Source organism: Equus quagga, chromosome 3 (assembly GCF_021613505.1).
Source record: "Equus quagga isolate Etosha38 chromosome 3, UCLA_HA_Equagga_1.0, whole genome shotgun sequence".
In the NCBI taxonomy this organism is placed as follows: Eukaryota; Metazoa; Chordata; class Mammalia; order Perissodactyla; family Equidae; genus Equus; species Equus quagga.
Window position 1 is genome coordinate 80,143,575 of NC_060269.1, and position 19,208 is coordinate 80,162,782.

General features: G+C 37.3%; 1 protein-coding gene across 5 annotated transcripts in view; it reads right to left on the reverse strand.

Annotated features, from left to right (window-relative positions):
- Positions 1-4,327: 4,327 nt before the first annotated feature.
- PDLIM5 (PDZ and LIM domain 5) overlaps positions 4,328-19,208 on the reverse strand; it is a 197,222-nt gene continuing 182,341 nt past the window's right edge. For all 5 annotated transcript variants that reach the window (XM_046657497.1, XM_046657502.1, XM_046657501.1 and 2 more), the window contains 4 exons: positions 14,352-14,532; positions 11,815-11,935; positions 9,567-9,682; positions 4,328-8,178 (listed from right to left, as the gene is read on the reverse strand). In XM_046657497.1, coding sequence (XP_046513453.1) covers positions 8,089-8,178; positions 9,567-9,682; positions 11,815-11,935; positions 14,352-14,532 — 508 coding nt within the window. In that variant the 3' untranslated portion in view covers positions 4,328-8,088. The remainder of the gene's footprint in view (positions 8,179-9,566; positions 9,683-11,814; positions 11,936-14,351; positions 14,533-19,208) is intronic.

Sequence of the window (19,208 nt, forward strand, 5' to 3'; positions counted from 1 at the left end):
TGAGTAAAAAAAGAATCTTAGGCAACCTTGTCAGTATAATTGGCCGTATATGCAGTTTCTCCCTCAGGTCTCACCTTTTCCACCTTCCACTCTTCAGACTCTCGGACTGGACCTAACTTCATCACACTGCATGGTAACAATGAACTAGGTGTCAACCATCCTGACCTGTTTTCCAACATCTTTTAAATAGGTATTCTTGACCTCTGTGTCCGGAAGTAATTTCAATTGCATTTCCTGTAGCTTTCTCATTTGTTTGGTATCACATTTGGTATTATCTACACTTCAAACCAACTTACTCCCATTATTCCTGCACATCTTTAAAACAGCAAAAACACAAAGAACAGCAAATGGTGCATTGCAGAGAGGGCTCAACCACGTCACATATACCCATGCAGAACAGATGGTCCAATCGCAAACCTCCCAAATATTGACATCTGTGTGGCATGCAAGTGTACAAGTCAGATAGACGCAGCTTTTAAGTTTTATATATTCTATCAAAATTAAGTAATTCATAAATCTGCATTTTACTAACTGAATATATAGGAATTGTCCCTTATTAATAAAAGGGACTCTAGGACAATGTGGATGAAATAGTAAATTTTGTTTCTATTAGAAGTCTAAGTCTCAGATTTGCCAGTAACTGACCATGCTTTTAGAGAATCATCTCTCTGAGTTTTCATCTTCTCTTCTCTAATATGTGGGTTTAAAATACTTGACTCTCAGACTTGCTCCCATTAATGGAAGCTTACAGGGTTTAGTGTACTCTGGTGTACCAGATGAGATAATACACCACACAAATTACAATGACTATACAACAAATATAAATTATTATTATAGATCCACTGGGCTTGATTCTTCATGGTTTAGTTTATTGTGAAGGGGAAATTGCTAATCTCTTTGCTTTCTATTACTGAATATGAAAAAAATCTACTTTTCTACATGATAGGAGTTCAGGTTTATACAGAAAAACTTCTATTAAGTAACACAAACCTTCAGTTAAGAATGTTTTACTCATTTTAACTGTAGGAAAAGCATTACAGTATAATAAAATGAACTCACTACAAAAACTCTTTGGTTATGTCTTAGGATAGATCCAACTAAATTTCTGAAATATTCAGAACTGTTCAATTATACTGGAAGTTTAGAGCGCAGACCTTGAAAAACACAATCAATGCAGCAGTGTGTTTACTTTGCATACTGAAGGTGTAATAATTATCAGAGGATTTGGACAACAAAGAATGAAGTTAGGAGAATTTCATGTTTGACTTTCCAATTCACCATCAATATGCATTGGTGGTCTGGATAATGGAGGTTTCAATTTAGTTAGGACTCTAAAGGTTTTGTTTTGTACTCAGATGTGCCAATTATCAACTGACTGATTTTTGGTTCCAAACGTCCCCCTGAGCACCTGCTCTGTGAGAGTGGACTGGACTCTTGAAGCGTTTCTCTTATAGGGAGCACAGTGTCAAGCTTTGTTGACCGTCAGCCAAGGAAGCCAAAGGAATGGTGCAGAAATAAACGGCTGCTCTTCCTGGTTCCAGGTGCCGCGTTTGCTTTCCCTCGCTCCAGCTGGATGGTCCGTCTGCGGTGCCCGTGTTTGGAGACATCTGGTGGAGCTCGGCCCCAGCTGTGCATCCAGAGTGCATGGTCCCTTGGTGACTTTATTCCCTGGCCTAGGCCGGGTGACCACCTGGTGCCACAGCCTTCTCAAAGTGGATACTGTGTATTCCAGGCCTCACGCCCACAGCAGGACCCCAACTCCCTTGCACACCCACACACCAACCTTAGCTTACCTGTATTCCAGAGGGTGGTTTCCCTGTCGAAGCAACTGAGGACCAACTCTGGCCTCAGCAACCCAGAGAACTTGTCCCTGGGGGCTGCAAACATGGTTTTGCCAACAAAGTCTGACCCTCAGCCACGGGGAGGGGGCCTCCTTCGAAGGCTGTCCTTCCTCGGGTCCTCTCCCTTGGCCCTAGGTTGCCCTTTAGAGTTCTCTTTATATTTTCATGGTTGCTCTCCTCTCACAGCTTAACAATTCTTTACACTAAACTTCTCCTGTTAAGTTACTGTGTGATTTCTGTCTCATGATGGGACCCAGTCTGACCCACCAGGAGTAATCAAACACATTTTTCCCCCTAAGCTCTAATTTATACTCTCAACCTCTACTCTATGTTGACGTTAGAGATCAGCTAGAACTTCCTGACTATTCAGGCATGAGAAATCTATAATGGATTCACATCGTTGATTTCTCTCTCTCCTCGGGGGCACAAGCACAGGCTTCGCTTCAGTGCTTCTCAGCTTGCTTATTAAATTCATTTTTATTTCAAGCATTTATAATGGTACCAGAAAAATTATTAAACAGTAGCATAATAATTTAACAGAGCAGAATGAATGGTAAGTTTCAGTTGATGAAGCCAGGATTAATTTAACTTCTATTTCAAAGTTCATCCCTGAAAAGCTCATGGATTCTTTTGCTGTCCATTTCATTCAACTAAGGAGGCTTGAGACTCAAGGGACAGAGAAAGCTCCAGGGTCAGATGACATCAATATAGGGTCACCTAAGCAAAGATTTTTATTTACACAAAAACTAATATTGGTATGATAAGTCACTGAAGTTCAATTTACTTTCCTATTTACCAAGGGAGCAATTTGGCATATCAGCAATACACTACATGAAAAAAAAAATCAAAAGACACCTCTGAAGATATTTAAGTCTACTAAAATACTTTACACAAACAATGGTACTTTTGAGTAAGTGCTTAGAGAATAGCACCAGCTGTGTGTGCTTTACAAGCAAAAGAAAAAAAGAAAAAAGGAAAGAAAAAACAAACCTAAGTATATTTGAACTAGAGAGCAAATGTGACAATTTAGAACATGAAGATGAAAAACTAATTTGGAACCCAATCATTAAACAGAAAACTTTGTCCTTTGAAACATGGATGCATTAGGGACCATGTCAATCAGTTCACGGAGCTGGCACAGAAGTCGTTTTCCTTGGGAACTATATTTGCCTGAAGAGAAAGTGAAAAATTATACTCTCTGTGAATTCTAAATTGTTTAATTTTTCTCCCTGAGGTCAGTGATCAGTGGTTTTCTGACATGGAAATGTTTTATTCTTCTACACTAAGCAACGGCTCCAAGTTTCATTGTATGTGATTACACACAGTCACAGACATAGGAGAAAAACTTCCTTCTTGGCAAACTTGCCTTTAATAGGGCTCCCTCAGTGCTCTGCCATTAATGCCAATCACCAAGCACTAAGCACGCCATGCTTTTCCCCAACTCTGTGTTCAAGGTGTGGAGGCCACACCTTTCTTATTAATCATTGATGTAATCTTGCCACCTACTCAGACAGCTCCTAAATCACTGACTAAAGAGCAAAAGGTCAGTAATATAATACCACAGACGACTGAGTTGTTCTAAATTCTCTTCATAAAGTGAACAGTTGAACGAATCAGACACTTGCCACATTGAAAACACTATGCATGTCTCCTAAGTATGATAAACACACAGGCGACTTTTGACTTTCGGGGGGAAAGGGATTCTTTCACAAACGTTTGGGCTTCGTGCTTCTTGACTTAAATGCTCTCATTCATAAGAACAACACAGAACTGCATCAGTCTGCGACTTCTCTTGGGCAGCCATGGGTCCCGGCCCCTTTCCTCTGTTAAATTTTAAATACTGCAAAGGAACCATTTTCCCTGTGAGGCTCCCACACTTGGGATGAAACCTCCTCTGCGGAATTTTGGCACCCTATTAATTAGCAGTTATGAGTGGGAGCTGCTCTCTCTCAGCAACTCCTATTCTGCCATCAGTCAAGTGTGATTCTGTAATAAATTCCCACGAAGCAAACTATTTCTGGTAATTCTCCCTAATTAACACCAGGCCCGCTAATAATACATCAGTCTCTACGTGTTTCTGATATAACCAAGATCTTGTCTGAGAGTACTCCAAGAGGGAAACCGCCAACCTAAATTAAGCTTTTGCTGGCCAAAAGGATTTTATATATAGTTCTGTAAGAAAACCTTTGATAATCTTATACTGGGGAGGTTTTGAGCAGAAAGCATTGAACGACAGCGAGGCTTGTTCAGGTCTGAGCACTGAATGGGGGTTTACTGTGAACACACGCTGTTGAGTCTTACGCCTATAAATCTTGTCCTGGATTACTGTTTCTTAACGAAGGAATGACAGATCTCTTATTTTGTCGGTGCATTTTAATGTGCAATGACGTGATTGATAGAAACCAAACAGCAGCTATTAAAATGTCAGATGCCGACTTGATGCTCTTATAAGTTTGGCTTCTGGAGTTTAATATACTGTGAGCAAATAGACTTGAATTTGTGTTTTATTTCCAATATATAGTCTGCAACAGAAACATTTCCTCTTAACTTTATACAGTTGGGAAAAAATCTTACTCAAGTCAATAAACAAACGAGGAATAGGTGGGCCGACCTAGTTACAGAAAAGTGAGCTAATGAGATCAGGATGAGTTAAGCAGGAAGTAACATACTGTGGCCAACGAAAAATGTAGACGGGGACTTAGGTTGTTTGAATACGATATACAATATATTGCTAGATATAACAGGTTATTCCAATGAATAATTTCAGCAACAAATATTTTTTAAAAGACAATAGAGCTTATTTATCTATTAATTCACAAAGATTTATTGTGTACCTATTACATGAAGAACATAAAAATGAATTAAAGTAGAATAAATGTGGCAGTATTTTCAAATGTGTTTTTTCTGAGACATTTTGATAAGCAAAGGTCATAGAAGACGGAGTCTTCTAAGAATTATTCCTCTCATCCTATTCTGTGAACATGACTTCTTCCCATGATGACTTCATGGAAACTACCGGCTACCAATCCCCTGCCCCCCAAAAACACCCCAGGAGAGCTCGTGTACATCACTGCAGCCATTTATTTATTATGTGTACATCAAGGCGTTACTATACTGATTATATTTCTCATGTGGTTTTTAATTAGAAAATGTATCCAAAAGCAATACAGCACAGACAGATACAAACCTAAAAACTTAAAGAAACAGAAGACAGAGATTAATATTAATGATACATTGAGAATCCAAACCCAATACCCTACATCTGGGGGATGGAGGGGCACAAACTGAAGCCCCATTAGATTTGCGTAACACGATTCAGTACATTTTCCCTTCCCTGATGTCTGAAAAGCCTCTCCTTCCAATAGGGATGACCAAACTCCAAATATCATAAAAATTACCAGAACACAAGATTCACACTTGAGCAGGGAGAGGCGGGAATTATTGTCTATAAAAATGGTTCTCATATAGTCCCCTTGAAAATGGTACCAAGAACACATTTCTGTTGTAGATAATTTTTAAATATAACGCTGCACTAATATTTTCAAGATTTAAACTCTTATTTTTATTTATCGTAATACTGTGATCAAATAATTAGGTTTTAGTTTTTGACTCTAAATGTAACGTGAATCAGTAGGAAACATGTATGCTGCTGCAAGCATAAGCAGGGAGCATCACTCTTAGGCTGCTACCTTAGCGGGCAACATTCAGTCCTTGCAAGTCTAGAGAAATGTTCTAAATCTCAACCTATCACTGAATTTGGAAATTGAGAAATCCAGGTAGGGGGTGTTTAAGAGTCACGTACTGTGATTTTAATCCATATCATACTGAGTACCCCACTCCAAAATATACATCCAGAGAGACTAAAAGTAAATGCTCTATAGCAAAGAGGTAATAATTAGAAAAATACTACTGACATGGAATATTTATAATAAGAAAAATAAATACTCAGGGAGCTCACCAGAAGAATAAAGTGCTCTGCCAGTTATTAAAAGATTAATGCTGGTGTATTGAATATGGCGTTCCCCACTGGAAAATACAGAGATTCTTCTGGGTTATAATCAGTATGTGTTTCACAGGATTAACTGGTTTGGAGCAGATAAAGCTTTGCCACGGAAGAGGAGGACAAAGCACAAAGACAAAATGATAAATTAGGAAGCAACATTACCCTTTTAGGGATAAAATTTAGAGAAATGCAACATTACGCTCCACGAATAATACATAGAAAAGTCTAATAAAAATTATATCCTTAATGTAAGATAATTTTGTAAGAAATCCAGGTCAAATAAAATTCTTTGAAGGAAATACCCAAATGCCATTGACTTATCAAATACTATCTTGGCATATAATCTATAAAGGCAAAACTAAATAACAAAAAAAAAAACCCTCTACCACACCAAAACAAAACCCCCAACTCCTTTTATTATTGTATAAGCAACAGACTGACACTGAGACACGTGACAGTCCACGCCAGCCAGCACGTCTTCCCAGGGTGCTTTCAGCAGCAATGAGAAATAACGCAGGATTCAGTCCCAGCACTTCAACAACACCGTCCTGCCTCCCTCCACAACGGAGGGGAGGAGGGAGCTGGGATTGCCAGTGGTGACGCATTCACTTTGCCACTTTGAGAAGGGGGACACCTTCTCATTCCTTTATCCCCAGTTAACTATTATCTGCATATAATATTAATCTGCTAGACCATAAATTAACAGCTTTCAGGATAGATGCCTTGGGAAGTTCTTAGGGAGGTTAAACAAATACCTTAGCTAAGCCCTCCCTCCACAACAAACACGCACACAATGGAGGTGAAAGGTCACTGAGGACGGGGCAGGAAGGACCTGGGGCTCTGTCTCAACTTTAAAAGCACCTTGCCCCAAACAGATTTAAATTATAACTCAGTGCGATCCTGGGCTTTCATCCATTCTGGAAACAAAGAGAAAACTATCAAACGCCACCATCTCTTTTCTCACTGGGCAAAGAGGATCCGTGATTTTGCCATAATTGTTTCTCTGTCTTCATGTGGTTATCTACATAACTTTTCTCCTCCAATGAAGAAAAGAAATAATGGGCCAGTTTGAGTTATTAATCATATTCCCCTCTCAGATGACCAAACCCCTGTGAAGAAAACTTTCCAAACTTGGTGATCACATTCAGGAAGTGGTTCACTTATTACTGAGAGAGAAGGACCAAAAACAAAATCTAGATTTTATCATATCTCCAAGCCCATCTTTTATTTTTCTAATGTAGAATCAAAGACAAAGAATTATTCTGCAAAGAGAGCTCTCAAACCTTCATCAGTCAGTACATAACTCTGAAACTCATCTAACTGATTCACTGTCCAAAAAGGGGGAATTTTTAAAACTTCTGGATCCAATCCTCTGATTGACCATAATTCCCAACCACATTCTTTTCTACTTATTCTCTTTAAAGAGAGAGAAAACTGTCAGAGTCCAAAGTCATTCAATTAGCTCTTTATCGCAACATGAGGGAAGGGAAAACATTTAAATGGAGTTCGACTAATACAGGTGATAAAACATACACAATGAATAGAAACATCCGTATTTTAGTAAAAAGCAAAAACTTGAGATTTATAAGCTATATGGTGGCTTTTTAGGGGAGGGGGATGAGAGAAAAATATAACATCTCTTATTAACATGACACATTTTGATCAAAAATCTCATTGTCCTTTCCTACTGGAATGATCAACTGTAAAAACAAAATGTACACACAATGTTTAAAAAACTGACACCTACCACTGGTAAAATTCTCTGTTTAAATTCCTATTTACTGCTATAAAGATAAACACCATTTAAAAAAAATACTACGTTTCACTTATTGATAAAGTGTAAGGCATCTTCACTGCCTTTTACAGATTTGCTCATCACTACCTAACAAGGAAAGAAAGTATAATTATTTCAGCACAGAGGTTGGAGGTTTTTATTCTAAAATTTAATTCTTCATTAATTAATTCTAAGATGAATTTAATAGTCAACCAGGAAGTTGATTTTTATAAAAGTTATTTTATGGACAGAAAATACAGAAAAAAGTAATAATAAATGCCAAACTGTCTCTTTACTTTACAAAGCCAAATACTTCCTCATAGACTTGGTTTTTAAAGCTGAAATTTATCCCTTCAGGGCCACTATTATTTTTCAAAATTCCATATAAATATTAAATCTAAAAACTAATTGGTAATTTTAATTCTCCTCTTTCTCTTTAAATTTCTTCTCATCTCCTGAACTGTTGACTTTCAAAAATTCACAGAATGAGCATGTTTCTTGCAAAGTGGCTTGTCCTTCTTGGAGAAAAAGGTCTGACCTTCCAAACTTTCACAACATACCTGAAAAAGAAGCATTATTCAAGGGAATATCATTATTTTATCACTTATACACAAGAAGGGGAAAATGATTTTTCACTCAACAGACAATATGACAAATCACTTCAGTTGGCTGTATTAGACACCTGGGCATTTCACAGTTACTACGATATTTCATGTAATCTTTCAAAAGCAAGAATGAATGACTTTTTCCTGGAATGCACTCTAATTTATTTAAGTCACTGATCATTATTTTTCTTTACTGGGAGTGAAGCACTTAGCCCTAATGAAAAAATTAACACATAAAGAGGTCACATTAAATATAATTTCTGTTCCCAAATTCTAACCAATGCTTTAAATCTGCCTCCTGTTGTAGAGAGCCAAAGCATTCAAAAAGAAAACACAATGTGGCTTTGCCAAATGTTCCCAAGCCCCCAAATACACAGGTACAGGATACCCGAGATTTCTTTTTAATTAATTTCTTTGTTTCTTAGAGTGAAAACCCTGGTCAACATCTGGTCGCCGGATGATTACACAGTCAGTTAACTATCCACTTTTATGTCTTCTTGTCTCTCCTACTGCCTTTGTTACTTATAATGCTCGTGAGCAGCTCTACCAGAGAAAGAAGGCAAATCCTCTAAAAGCTGTTACTTTTTATGGATTTTACGAAGTCCAAGAGATGGATGAGATAAATAATGGTAACGTTTGGGGAAATCATTCAACTTCAATTAACATGACTTTTTTCCTGTCATACAATGAGTATTGAAAAATATTAGATATATTAACTCTAATAAAAAAATAAAACATCTAAACAGAGTAACTTTACTGGATATTTACTTTCTAAATTAAAAAATACACATCTTAGGTTAACGTTAATCTCTGAATCTATCATTATATTAAAAATAAAACTAAAAATATTAAAGTATCAAATGAAGTAGGTAAATATATTACTATATATTTATTATAGTCTCAAAAAGAAAAGAATATTCATGGACTATTGCTAAGGAAGGAAATGGATCAACATATAATTTACTTCCAGTGTTTATTCAATAATAGATTTTTATAATTGTTTATCTCTATTTCAAGAATTACATATGTTTCCAAAAATTACTAAAACATTCCAATAAAACAGTTTTAAAAAAAGTAAAGGACTTTTCTGTTTTAAGAAATATATAGCTTCTCCTTGTAAACAAAAATGTATTAAAAATAGGATTTTCTCTAAAGGGGTAGGCATCTTATTCTGCACCAAATAATTTCAAAAGGCGCCAAAAATTCTCATAAACAACTTTCACAATCACTGTAGAAATATTTTTAGGTTTGAAGGACTGAAAGATACTGTTATTGCCACTTCATGGTTAGGCTAGAACGGGCCACACTAAGCCACTTTAATTTGGAAATAGGAGTTTACTTACTGAGCACACGAAGCAAGTGTCATGCCAGGTAGAGCCCAGAGCTTCCAGAAACATGTCGCCAGCTTCTATGGGAAACTCACACCCACGGCATATGGTACCAAAGAGGGCGTAGTAATCTGCAATGGGGGCAGGGGTGTGGGAGACATAATGTAAACACGGTAAAGCTTTAGAATGATAGTTCCTAGAAAGCAGCCACAACTTAGAATTAAGGGAGGTGATGAGGGTAAAGTTAGCAGTAACTGGAAAACTTTCAGATGGCGTAATATTTGGTTTGAGATATATGTACAGCATATTTCAGGTTACCCCAGTAAGCGTTATTTACACAACTTAACATCTTTTATTATATTTTTCCATTTTTCTCATTTTTCTCCAACTACTTAAACACCCAAATACATATGAAGAACAACACTCTTTGATAAGTTAACAACAGATATGACTGTTTCAACAAAATACAAGAGAACTTCCAATAACTAGCAACAATAAGGTTAATGAACTTAAGTCAAGAAGAAATATCTGATTTTAGCAAATTTCACAGTGAATCTGACCTGGTAAGGGGAAAAAAAAGTCACAGGAAACTTCCATGAATAAGTGCCATGACTGAGTTTCTAGCTGGACTGTAACACAACAGTATTAGCCACTTTTTTTGTTTGCTGTATTTTCTTTTCAATTTTATGACTTTATGCTGAAAATCCTTAACCAGAGAACACCACTTACTAGACACAGATCACAGGTTTATAAAATACTAATAGGATTTCCTTCTGAAGAAAGCAGTTTTGACAGGACGTTTCTTTACTATTACTCAATTAGAACTCATCAGCATTTTTATTTTCTTTTTTGTGGCTACTCTCACTACTTGTGTTACTCATGGGCCGCCAAAGTGGAACATGCGAACTTAACCACTGTGCCATCAGGCTGGTTTCAATTTTCGGTTTTAAAAAATATGACTTCTTAGGCTACATTAAATGTGATACTAAGGCTAGATAGGTTATATGTGTTTTGGCTAGATGGAGGCTATCTGCCAGTTAGCCAAAAGGTCTTGAAAAGCTTCTAAAACAAACAGCTCTTTCTTAAAAGAATTAAGTGAATTACAAAATGTGAAATATTCTGGTTGAATCAGGGTAGGCAACTTGTAGCCAGCCTGTCCCAAAACGGCCCATGGGATAGTTCACTGGAATTTCCATAGGGTTTCCTGGCATCTGGTATGGCATAGATATAGACTGGCCCTAACTAAGGAGCTAAAAGAAATGTGAAAATAAGAAAATATTCAATGGGCAAAGAGGGGTTGAGGGATTTTCAATTCTTTTTTTTTTTTTTTTTTTTTGGTGAGGAAGAGTGGCCCTGAGCTAACATTGGTGCCAATCTTCCTCTATTTCGTCTAAGGGACGCCGCCACAGCATGGCTCAATGAGTGTGTGTAGGTCTGTGCCCAGGAGCTGAACCTATGAACCCTGGGCCACTGAAGCAGAGTGCGTGAACTTAACTGTGGTGCCACTGAGCCAGCCCCTAATTTTCAATTTTGAATCTCAAGGTAGAACAACAATAAAACTCCACAGTGGGAAAGCAGCGGTAGCGAGGTGGGGCATGATAAAGGAAAAATATTTTATTTTTTGAACTAGATCTGCATGGTAGTAATATCTAAGTAAGGGTAATATTAACAAATAAGTGTTATGAAAGGTCACTTACAGCCTTTGGGAAGGAAAAGGAAATGTTCACAGGTTAGGTAATAAGACAAATGTAGTAGTCTGGTCCTTAGAGCCTAGTTTATTAAAAACAATTTCACCAAGAAGCAATCCATGCCAGAATTACCCTCTCATTCAGGAACAGTAACAAAGGATTTCCAATTTATTGTCAAGACAGTTGCTTTAAAGAGAAACCAATATCCTGTTCAAAAGTTGAACATTTCTCATGTTTATAACCACTGAAAATTCACTACTGGAGTGTAAGAGATGGCTTCAACCTGCACGATTTGGTAGAATTTATATCCATAAATTATTGGAATTCAAGCAACATATTTTTCTAAGTAATGCTTACATGCTCACTTCTCTTAATGACGTTGGGAACATGTTTTGACAAAGTCACATAAAAATTTTACATAGTTTTTTGCTATATATTTAGACTAACATTAAATGCTCCTAAGATAATTAGGGAAACTATTTTGCCTAGTATTTCCTTTGAACTTTATAGCAATATAAGGGTTAACGTTTTATCTTTATTCAAAATGTAAGAAACGAACGGCTTCAGGACCTTACCAGTCTCACAGTAGGGTTCACCATCCTCCAAGTGGAAAACATTGTTACGGATGGGTTTTCCACAGGCCACACACACGAAACAGGAAACATGCCAAGTTTGTTTCAAGGCATTGATGACTTCCTGTTACAGAAAGGTAATTGGATGTCAAGAAAGAAGACAATACACCAGTGCTTATTCTACTAATGGGACCAATATACCCTTTTAAAGGGACCCAAAGTAGACACACAGGCTGTGTCTTTGCCTTGAGCTTTTCATCTAAGTAACAGGAGACACTTAACGAGAGACTCACCAATCATCTAAACTGATGCACTATATAATATGTGCGTTCTTCACAAATCAACATCAGTAAACTTATTTAAAGAATGATTACTGTGGTATTTAAACATTATACATGTGGTAAATAAAGTAAGCTGCAACACATTCTGCTTTCTCTCAAAAGGGTGTCAGGAAACATTAACTTATAAAGGTTTCATAGTTATATCTTGAAAATGTCATGGAGGAAGGGCAAAACATTTAAAAACTAAAACAAACCTATACTTTGGTGCATTATGGAAGCAATAACATAATCAGTGTAATCCAATCAGATTAACACGTGTTTAGATTTGGGAAACCAGCTGTGACTGCACTAAGCACACGCTCAAATGAGTGTCTAAAATTTGAACCATAACGCATGGATTCCAGTCAACAATGGCCCTATGGGTAAACAGACCAAGCTTCAAAGACTTGGGCCAGATTTTAATTAGGAAAAGAAGTTTTGGGAAGTTGATTTTGCAAGGAATCATTTCTTTAGGTTGAGAGAGATGGAGCCATTAAAAGTCATTTTGAAGAATAGTTAATAAATTATTTCCATAACATTTATTACAAAAAAAGAGGATGCTATACATAAAGTATGGTTACAATTTTCTAAATGAATTACTTCTAAAGAGCAAACTGGAAGAAAATACATCCTAAGGTTAACAGGAATTATCTGGGATTGGTAAATGTATAGGTCATTTTAATTTTATTCTTTACATTTTTTGTATTTTCTAATTGTTGTAGAGTGAAATATTTTCTTTTATAATAAAAAAATCATCAAAAGAAAATAAAGTGATATACAATAAGTCATTAGCTAAAGAAAATGCCATAGTTCACTACTAAAGGACAAGAGGAAGAAATGACAGTTGTGCAGATCCGAAAAGATCACCATGAACATGTACAACAAACGTACAGTGAGTCCAATCATTTCCCAAGGCTTCCAGAACGCACTTCCTTTCTATCCTCGAGAAGATTACCATGCCTTCTTCAGTAGGCAAGCAAACCACCAAAACACAATCCAGAGAATCTGTCCCTTCAGTGAAGTTCTGGTCCATCTCTAAAGCAATGAGCATAAGGCCCACTTCCTAGACCCTCATTTGCTTCTAAGAGGTTTACCTGACTTTGTTTTATTAATTACTCTAGAATCCACAGAAAACTTTTATATACTAAAACAGTATTAATATATATTCTACTTATGAATTATTTGTCATTTGGGAAGGAATAGCCTGAATTATTCTACTCTTTTGTTACCAACATGTTGTACAAATTAATAATACAGAAATATTTCATGTGGTGTATTTATAATTTAAGTGTCCTCAAAGTTTTGGACCCATTTAAAGATGGGTCCTAATTTCTAAAATTAAGACTACTCAATAATTCATACTACCTTTTCTCTCAACTGATACGAATTAGAGTTTCATTATTATATTTTCATATTGAGAATATTAGAATTCAGCAATGCCATTTTCAACTTCTGTATGAGTTTTGTATGAGACCACGCATTTTTGGCTGCTTCTAAAAAAAAAAATTCCAACTCCTGGTCACCCATAGGAAATGCCTAACCCTTACTTTGTAGATGCAAACTGGGTATTCCAGAGCAGGAAATTCATTCATTCATCATTATTTATTATGATTCTGACTCCTAAATGACTTCCTTCTTGCAAAAAAAAAAAAAAAAGGTGTGGTTTGATTATTTTTCTATCACATGTACACTCTCATAAAACTGAGGTTATATTTTTAAACATTATATGCATTCAAGAAAAATATCATTTATAAGCCTCATGTTTTATGTATTTCATGAGATCTGTGCCCTGTGCCTGAACTCTGACAAATGGGGGAACGCTGCTCTTATAAAAGCTATGGAATTTAATTTAAAACAGTGGAGGTGTCAGTTCTGAGAACTCTGATGTGTGTGGTCCTGTGCGACCTCCTCATTCCTGAGCAAACAGGGTCCTGTTGAGGTGGCACACCCGCAGTAAATTATTTTCTCTCCACAGTGGTTAGACTTTCACTAGACAAACCAGCCCTCAGTAAGACAAAACCAAAGACAACTTAACCCCAGGAGTCCGATATACTTCGACAGGGGTCTATTTAGTTTTGCTTTACAATAATAAACAGTGATGAAAGCAGAGAGGGAATCAAGCAAGAAGAAAATAAAAAGCAAAAATGACGGAAGGGTTTCATAACAAAAAATTATCCTGCATGAAAACTCACTCAGAATAAAAAGGTTTCCAATACTTACTCCAAGGATCTTCCTTTGGCATCGACCACATTCAGGAGCAAAGAACTTCTCATAGCAGAGCTCACAATACAGGGCTCCCTTCTCCTCCACAAATCCAATGTAGGCCATCGTATTTTTGCAGTGCGCACAGTTAAATTCTTCCGGGTGCCAAGATTTCCCCAGTGCCACCAGGTATGGCCCCCTGCCGAAGAAAGAGATCAAGTTGGCTCAGGAACAAAAGTTTGTAAAGTGAGCCTGCATAGGACTTCTTTTATGAATGTCCAAACAATTACATACTTGCTCAATTCTCCTTCTCAAGGAGTGAACACATGGGTGCAGTCAATTCACACAGGAACTCTCTGTGCGTTTATGTGAAGAGAAAGGGCAGAGGAGTCAGAGCGCCTAAGGGATTCCTTCAAGAAAGGTCAGCGCCTCCACTTCTTTCTGTCTTCAAAGAGCTGGTGGTTACGTTTTTTGAGCTGCAGTGAGTGAGTCTGTCTGTGTCATGAGTATGACTGCGAATGAGGATGTTAACTTGGACAGAAAATGAAGTCACCAGAAAAAAATATATGGCTTATGGAGACCAGAATTTAACATTTTTATAAAATAAACAAAGGAAAAATTTCAATTTGGTAATGTCAGAGGCTTAAAAACAGTAATAATTATTACCTGAGAAAAAAATCCTAGTTAACTTCTCTTCCCCACACAAGGTTTCATATACTTATTTCTCAACTTCATTAAACCCGTCAAATCCTCACCCTCCAAAATGACTACAGAAACTGTAAACTGGATATTAGAGATCGTCTGAAGCTACTTAGAAAGGTTTTATTGAATTCAAACATGACTGACTCTTAATGTACATTTGTATCAAGGTAACGCATTTGTTAAGAGATTTTTTTCCATTAAATACTATACAGTCAGGAACTGATAAGATGGGTTTGGTTTGCTTGACAGGAATCCATTACGAAGCCTTATCTAGTCAGGCAGCCTGCGGAGATGAACGAGTGTAGCCTCGGCAACATACTTTTCAGTAGCTACATCTCATTAATTGTTATTCACAGAGTGGCTTTACCTCCAAGGCACTTTTACATTTATCTAATTTGTCCCTGCAACACTCCTGTGAGACAGACCAGGGCAGTTTTTATGAACTCCGTTTAACAGACGGAGAAGCTGAGATACGGAACGTTCAAAAGATATGACACGTATCATCAAACCCCTGAGTGAGTGAAGGCCAGAAGCTGACTTTCCTGATTCTAGCATGCTGCTCTAGTCAACCGGCACTGTCTCTGACCTCATGACCACCACTGATCCTCACTGAGTGACCACAGGCTAAGTGTTCGTAAGCCTTGGATGCCTGACTTCTAGGCAGATGTTAACAGGAAAAGTCACAGTAATGAGCATCACAAAGTCGAAGCATTTTTTAGTCTTTGACAATAAACAGTCTTTGGTATTCAGCACCTATTTCCCACTGGGAAATTCCTTGCAAATACATTGATATTTACTCAGAACCAGCACCTAATTCTGCAAGAGTCAAGAAAGCAGAAAGGCTCTTGACGAATGATGAAAACGTGTTCTGTGTGGTCCAAGACGGTGTTTGCTAGCCCCTGTTTTTGTTAACTTGTTTCTTATTAATAATATGATGTCATTTTGTATGAGCTAGTGCATGCAGCTCTCTAAGCATTTAAGACAAGTAGTTTATTATTACTTTTTAAATGTCAGGGTGCTATAGTTTTATTATCACTAACAAGGAATGCCTTTGTTAACCAATTCCTGCCAGGAAAAAAAAATGGCGACAGGTCACCTGTTCTGTAACCAAGTATGTTCCATTCGGCAGGTTGTCCCTCAATTTTTAACTGGTTTATAAATAACAGTCCTACTTAACAAGTGCCTTCATTTCATTTCCTCAGTATATATCTGGCAAGTACTCTACCTTCAGAGATAAACTAAGGAGTCACAATGCTCAAAGCTAGACAACTTTTAAAGAGTGCTCTGAGCTCTTCCACCAGGTGGGTATCTGGTTATACAGGCTTGAAAAATCTGCCAGGCTAACTTTACTGTGACTGTAACAAAGAGTGTGGTAGAACTCGGGGATTTTATGCTGCCATTTGTCTTGGACATTAGGGTAGATTCAAAACAATTTACTGGGTGAATTTTTTATTAGGGCCTATCTTCAGCCATCCATAAGGTTAGATGGCCCCTTGAGGCAGTGTCCTTATTTAGTTTTTTTTTTCTCCTTCTTCTCCCCAAAGCCCCCCGGTACATAGCTGTATATTTTAGTTGTAGGTCCTTCTAGTTATGGTATGTGGGATGCTGCTTCAGCATGGCTTGATGAGCGGCGCTAGGCCTGCACCCAGGATCCGAACCAGCGAAACCCTGGACTGCCGAAGCAGAGTAAGCAAACTTAATCACTCGGCCACAGGGCCGGCCCCCTTATTTAGCTTTTCAGTTTGCAAATTAAGTCAATCCAACCTCAAACTTCACATTCTGTTAAAAGCGTTAAGTATTGGTATGCACTTGGAGTAAAGAGCTTCACTCCTGGAACATGTCTATCACTGTTAGCAAACATTTAACAAAGTTCATCTGAGAAAAAAAAGACATTTAAAAACAATGACACACAATCCATTTTCCAGATTTCCTAAAATATGTGTTTAGCGCAAGTCAGACCCGCAGAGAACCAGGTTCTGCGATCACACATATTGGGCTGCCCCAGTCCACAGAGTATTCCTGTAGTGCCCAGCACTCGGTGTGACACATGAGTCTGCCGGGCCACTTGTCACAGGAAACAGCTCTACAACAGTCCCCCCGCCCTGCCTGCAACTCAGGGTCAGTTTCACATGGACTCCTTGGAGAAATTCCTTGCAGGTTTTTGTAACCAGAATAGTTTTGCTTCTTTTGAGCAATGCGTTTATTTTTATCTCATTGTATAGTAAATTGGAAAATTAACTTTCCTTTTTTGTTGATCATTAGAAGGCCTAAAGACAAATTTAGTCTAACCAAAGGCAAATATGCACGTCACTGCAGGTTTTGTCCAGTCTCAATGACAAATTTTTGTCCAGTCTTCATTTTTAATGGTTCCATCCATGATTTTCATTCTTCTTGTGCTCCCTTTTGTAATTTAGATTTTCTTACATTTCATGTATTCTTAAGTGTTTTTAAAAGCTTTCTAGAATAGAGTCCACTGAAAATAAAAACGATCATCCATTGAAAGGATAACTTTAAGATATTTCCTTAATTTCTTTATCAGATTTGAATAGTGAAAGGTCTTAACGATAGTGAAGAAACTCCCTCTGCACCTTTCAAAGGGGAGTTGAAAATGACCCTTGCTCCGGCCAGATCTTTCTCAAACACACACGCTCAGTGCTGATACTGGCTTAACTTGACACTCCTTGGCTGCGCTGAGAACATCTTTCCTCATCAATGCCCTCGAAGTTCTGTGCAGATTAGACAATAAAATCTCTTACATATAACAAAGTACTGTCTTCTGTGTGTCAGCAGAGACTAATTTAACAAATTCATTAACACAGGATTAACACTGAAGAAGTTCTTCTTGTTCCAGGCAGGCTTGGGTTTCCATTTGTGAAGTGCGACAGGCTTGGATAACTGCGAAGTGGAATTAAGCATTCAGCTCCCTCTTAGAGCACCGTGCGCCCTATGAGCCCTCACTAAATACTCGTTGACTGACAAGAGAAGAGAGGGAGAGAGTAAAGGCACTGACTGGCTGAGAGAGAGGAGCTGTGGCATGAAACATTTATCCTGCTTATCTTCTGTGAGACTTATGCCAAAAAGCAAAAAGAAGAAAGGTAAGGAAGGATGCCAAGGAAGAGTTAAGAGGAGAAGAAAAGCTTACAAGCAGTCAGGAAGTGAAAGGCACTGCAAATTTCCACAGGCCTAATCTAACAGGGATTCAGCTTCAGAATCAAATGCTGACTCTTCGCTTCCCTTTGTTAGTTAATTCTCACCACAATCCTCAGTGATGGAAATTAACTCTATAAATAGATGAAGAAAACACAGGAGAAGTTAGCCAACTTTCCTAGATCATGTGGATGACGAACTGTAAGGCTGGAATCCTCCAGGGCCCAGCCACTACAGATTAAAATATTATTCAACCAAAAGCCACTGCATCAATACAAGTTAAAAACAAAAAAAGAAGTTACAAGATCAAAAGAAGTTAATCAACAAAAGTTAAAAACAAAGCCATGTAGCAAAGAACTCACCTGCTCAAAAACAAATATGGAATCTGATATTCTACTTAACTAGATATAATAAATAACAAACACGTATAAGCCAGTTTTATGATAGTCAACTTGTAGGAAGGGCCTGGCATGAGCAAACAGTTCAAGAATAGAGTGAAATAGAAAAGACTATTGGGAGAAATTGCACACACAGTCACAAATATACACAAAGACACATGAGGAAGAGAGGAGAGTAACACACAGCGACTATCTTTCAAGATTTACAATATTTGAAATTAGAAATATTAAGAATCCTTCCTAAAATTTAGAAACACCATATTTTTGACACCCTTAATTTTTCACTTCTAGTGGATTATGCCCAAACTTTCCAATTTGGAACATTAAAAAATATAGTTCTCCTTTCACTGAGTATCATCTTCAATTCCTAGCTTCTTAAAACACTGCATTTAAAAGGTTGTGAGGCCAACTATAGCTTTTTATTTAAAGGCACAAATGACTTGCTCCTCAAGAATAAATGCACAGGTAAAATGAGCCCAAACATAATAGTCAACAAAAAGAACAAGTTCTAAAAAAGGTAACATTAATTGATAATTTTAAAAAAAGCTTATTAGAGACAATTACAGTCAGTTCTTTATATTGAGGTTATTATAAAATCAGAAAAGCAGGAGAAATGCGATTCTATATA